Source organism: Euprymna scolopes, chromosome 10, assembly GCF_053919585.1.
Source record: "Euprymna scolopes isolate OS-2025 chromosome 10, ASM5391958v1, whole genome shotgun sequence".
NCBI lineage: Eukaryota > Metazoa > Mollusca > Cephalopoda > Sepiida > Sepiolidae > Euprymna > Euprymna scolopes.
This window is the reverse complement of record NC_136491.1, coordinates 155,178,269-155,183,751: the sequence shown is the minus strand read 5'-3', so window position 1 is coordinate 155,183,751 and position 5,483 is coordinate 155,178,269. Positions and strand designations below refer to the sequence as shown.

General features: G+C 36.6%; 1 protein-coding gene across 1 annotated transcript; it reads right to left on the bottom strand.

The window, feature by feature from the left end:
* Positions 1-1,449: 1,449 nt before the first annotated feature.
* LOC145286560 (androgen-dependent TFPI-regulating protein-like) lies at positions 1,450-2,106 on the bottom strand. Its single transcript, XM_080135445.1, has one exon. The coding sequence runs from the start codon at positions 2,104-2,106 to the stop codon at positions 1,450-1,452; it is 657 nt and encodes a 218-aa protein (XP_079991571.1).
* Between the last annotated feature and the right edge of the window lie 3,377 nt (positions 2,107-5,483).

Below are 5,483 nucleotides of genomic sequence, written 5' to 3'. Positions count from 1 at the left end.
CTCGATAAGTGGTAATTCTTTTGTAAAAAGACCTATTGCAAATGATTCATTGTATACGATTAATTAAAGACTAGTTGACAATTTACACATAATGGAGCCGTAAATTGATGATAACATTTAATGAGCTTCTTTCCTTTAACAATTACAAGAAATCTTCTCAATCGCCATGACAAATAACAATTTACCAGAGAGCTCATCGTTCAAAACTTTCGACTTAACATTCATAGGCAACATGAATTGTAACAAATACAAGATACATCGGGGACATTGCCTTGGCTGCTGCAACGAAGGCGGCCTTTGTTTAGCGTGCTAGAAAATCACTCATACCAGAGGGCATTCTATATTTTTACAAAACCATCATTCGCCCATACACAGAGTACTGTTCCCACATCTGTGCTAATGCATTTATCGACAGTCCCTCCGTCTTAGATAGGGTATAAAAGAGGGGTTTTATGCACTTATTGAACCGCGCTATTTTTAAATAATATTTTCAAGTTAAATTGACGTTTTACGATATCGTTTTTTAAATTAAATTGTTAGATGAAAGTACAGAGTAGTCACAAAACACCCTCCCCTCCCCATGTTAAGAATGGGTTTCAAAATGATAACGTTATTATTTCAGCACGGTTCAATAAGTGCATAAGTACCAAAAAGAGTCCCAAATCTAATAGGTTCCGCATTATAAGCCAAGCTTAAACCCCTGTCGCATCGTCGAAATATTTCATACATGTGTTTTTTTACCAGTACTTTAATGGAATGTGCTTTGATGAATTCACAGTACTTGTGCCCTATAACTGACATAATCCAGATCGACCCGACAAGCAGCAAAATCCTACCCCTTCCCTGTTCAGGTTTGTAGATGCCGGAAAGCCCCCTTCTCTAATAGCTTCTTTCTTTGAACTGCTAGACGTTGGAATTCCCTTGTTTCATTTTTCCCTGACTGTACTAACTTGCAGAAGTTTAAATGAAATATGAATACATATCTCGCTGCTCAACTCCCCACATAGCTCCTCGTTAGACGTGATCCCAAATAGTAGCTCCTTACATTCCAAGTAGCAATATGCCTGGTTTGGGATGTAAAAGAGTAAGGAAATATTGATACTAAGCCTATCTATCACGTAACTCTACAAACAGTGAGTGGTATTTAACATAGTATTAACCATAACTCTAACGCTAAACATGTCCAATTCTGCAATAAAAAAAGTAACAACAAACTTTATAATAAATGTTTTAATGAATTGAATATTTCTTACATTCCTCTATTTAAATAGTTCTGATGATTTCCAGAAATAGACGATTATCTTCGCCGAAGATTCCCGTAAAAAGTGTTCTTATTCCAACACGACCACCAATTCATAACACGTCTTAAGAAAATGAGCTCCCCAAAAATTCGTAAACCGTGAACGGATTTTGCCAATACTTTTGTGCGTTTTTTTTTCTTCTTCCTCCCTAGCGATTGTAAGCAGGCATGCGTTTACGTTTGCCCCAGATTTTGTGATTCAACTGCGAACCGACAAAATAAATAAAGCATAAGATGGGCATCATGGCCAGAAAGAAGACCATACGCGAATTAAGTAGATACGAGTCAAGAAAGAGATACGCCCATGAACCGCGCATGCTCCTCATCAACATGACGATTACTTGGTAAACAGCGGTCATCACCAGCAAGGCAATCAGATGAGATCGAACGTTTAGATACGGATGATAGGTGATGTACCTCTCTATGACAACCAGGGCCATCGGCACCGTGTACCTTAGCTGGTTGTGCCAGTCGGCGAACCAGTCCTGGAGCACATTGCCGTCAAGAAAAAAGACGCCAACGAAGACAATGTTGATAAAGAGCGATACCGGGAAGACGAATGTATTGAAGGAGTCGGAGAGGATTTCGCGAAAGAATCTGGGGCTGGACTTGGTCAGCCTAAGAATGATGTCGTAGATTGCGCTCAGAAGAAAGAAAAGGAAGAGTATCCATAGGTTCCAGATGGTCAAGACGCGAAGATTGTGTAAAACGCCGAGCCAGTTGAATGTATCGTTGATCATAATTGCATAGAATGCGCCAGACGCGCTCAGAATGTGGAATGCTGGGCGGATCATATTTAGGCGCATATCTCTGAAAGAATTTCATTAAATTCAGAAAAATACAATGATGTTCGGTTGAACTGAAGTATCTTTTTGAGTACTTCAAAATGTACGGACAACGATACTCATTATAGACAGTGAAAATACACTGCGGTTAAGCTATAATGACGTCACTCACCTTTGTTTACGTCATATTCATCAACAACAACAATAAAAAAGATGATTCGATTAACGATTCCAACAACAGTTTTATATAAGTATCAGATTTTGTTTTGAATTAAACATGATCATCGCGAAATGAAATGAAACCTATGCGTTAATGGTAATGCTTTCACTCGAATTGCGGTTGGCAATAGATAAACCATTTAAGCTAGGAGCAAAGAGTAATATCTATTCTTGGTATTGGGTGCATACTGTAAACCAGACCTATCTCAGCGTTCGCTCGGTTTTCGCCGGAACATGACGTCAACAGCTGGATTATGCCGAGCGTCATCAATAAAATCATAACAACGCTACGTAAAAGAAAATAGCAAAATGAATAAATGTAAAATGTAGAAACCAAAAACAAAAACAAAAAACAACCTACCGTAATTTGGTGTTTTATTATTCATTAAAAAAATAACTGTCAAGAAAAGGTTAGAAGAAGCAAATTTTTTTTGGGGTGGGGGTAGGGAGTAAAATAACTTTAAGGAAATGTTTTAAAAAGGTTCAAAGATATTTTTTTTGTTTTTCAAATATATTTTGCCATTCAAAAAAAATCTTTTAAAGTTTTTTTTTTTGTTAAGGAAAACGTAAAATAAAATTGTTTTTGGTGCGTATGCACTTATTTTACCGTGTTATTTTTAAAAATATTATTCTTAAGTGAAATTCAAGTTTTACGATATCTTTTTTTTTATTGAATTGTTAGGTGAAAGTACAAAATGATTGCAAACACCCTCCCCTCCCTATGTTAAGAATGACTTTCTAAATAATAACGTTATTATTTCAACACGTTAGCATAAGTGCATAAGTACCTTGTTTATTTTTTCCAATATTTTTAAAAGTATTTTTAAGAAAAAAGGTTTTAAAGATTCATTATGTTGGTACTGTCCATTATTTGCATGTAACAACTGGTGTTTTTTCCCTCTTCCAATATTAATCCAAAAGTTGCCTAATTGGCTAATCGACGTGTTCCGTCAGACAGCAGCTACACCCAGGCTGTTGCCCGGCATAATCCGGCTGTTGACGTCATGTTCCGGCCTAAGTAGAGCGAACATTGAGATACGTCTCGTTGACAATGTGTATTAGTACCATTTTTTTTTGTTCCTATACAGAGTGCTTCCCGCTTTGGGGATCTCGATTTTATCCACATTAAAAGTGACCTCTTCTATCTGTCTCTGCCCTCGTCGGGAAGAAAGTAAATAGGGATCATCTAAAAACTATTTTGTCGTCTAATGTGTAATAAAGCACCTGATGTCGTCTAATGTGTAATAAAGAACCTGATGTCGTCTAATGTGCAATAAAGAACCTGATGTCGTCTAATGTGTAATAAAGCACCTGATGTCGTCTAATGTGTAATAAAGCACCTGATGTCGTCTAATGTGTAATAAAAAACCTGATGTCGTCTAATGTGTAATAAAAAACCTGATGTCGTCTAATGTGTAATAAAAAATCTGATGTCGTCTAATGTGTAATAAAGAACGTGATGTCGTCTAATGTGTAATAAAGCACCTGATGTCGTCTAATGTGTAATAAAGAACCTGATGTCGTCTAATGTGTAATAAAGCACCTGATGTCGTCTAATGTGTAATAAAGAACCTGATGTCGTCTAATGTGCAATAAAGAACCTGATGCCGTCTAATGTGTAATAAAGAACCTGATGTCGTCTAATGTGTAATAAAGAACCTGATGTCGTCTAATGTGTAATAAAGAACCTGATGTCGTCGAATATGTAATAAAGAACCTGATGTCGTCTAATGTGTAATAAAGAACCTGATGTCGTCTAATGTGCAATAAAGAACCTGATGTCGTCTAATGTGTAATAAAGAACCTGATGTAGTCTAATGTGTAATAAAGAACCTGACGATGAAAATAAAAAAATTGTTCTGATCGAATAAATAAGCCATGTCTTCACTGCCCTCTTAATTTATTCAATTTTACAAAAATGATAATAGACCACATCTTATCAATACTCACGCTACGACATAATCATCGAAGTTAAGCAAGGGTAAGCCTAGTCAATATCAGATGGGTGACTATTTTGGAATACCAGGCGCTGTATGTAGGAGGACGTCAAGAGCTGCAAACTTACTAATGTCGTCATTTCCCCTGAGGGCGATATACATGCGACTGTGGATAGCTTGTGAATTTTATACTCCCATGAAACTTCCTACTTTGGAGGAAGCCATTTCAACCCGCTTAGGGTGAGTGTAGTTTTGGTCAGTAAACCTTTCCTATATTCTTTTTTTATCCATTAAATAACCGTAATTCAGCTAAAGATCACCCGATTTCATTTCAACATGATAGCCGAAAACTGGAGTTTCTACACCCAAAGAAACCACAAGGACTCTGAGGACACTGCCTCATATTTTGTTTTCTTGAGAGGTATATTGTGTGCGTGCGTATTTAGACAGCATTCTTTCATTTAAACAAGCAATTAAAACAGTAACAAAAAGCTTCTATTGGATTATACCTTTTTTGTCGATTTTTTTAAATTATATTTTTTGTGTGAAAATCAAACCAAGTTCCATTTATGTCACGAACGTTTTCGATTATACATTGAATCATCTCCGATTGAGTAAAGTTAACGAACAAGAAGGCAAAGGAAAAATGGAAGACAAGAATCTCAATAGCAGCAGCGATGCCTTTAGTAGACAGTTCGATGCCAGAGTTAAGGAAAACGTTAGAAATCTAAATTCTGTTTATCAGAATCTGGGTCACTGGACAAGAGTAGTATTGCGTTTAAAAATATTATTACTGGTTAAGTAATTGGAAATTGTTTTCTTATAAAATAATTATTCTGCTAAATATTTCAATAGTGCGTATGTACACATATATGGTCCATATACTCCCTGATAATATTGTGTCCGAGATGGGTATATTTGCTGATGATAAAACGCTCTATAACATGCACAAAGATAGGGCAGATGCACATAAATCCATAACAATGGCAGAATCCTTAGAAAATTACACCCAGACTGTAGTGGAATGGGTCCGTAAATAGATGGCAACATTTAATGCTAGTAAAACTAAGTTGCTCTCGTTCAACAATTACAAAATGTCTCTCCAACCACCGATACCCATGACAAATAAACCTTACCTGAGAATTCTTCCTTCAAACGTCTCGGCCTAACATTCACGGGCTATATGTAAGCGAACAAATACACCGAGAACATTGCGAAGGCTGGTGCAAAGAAGATGGGTTC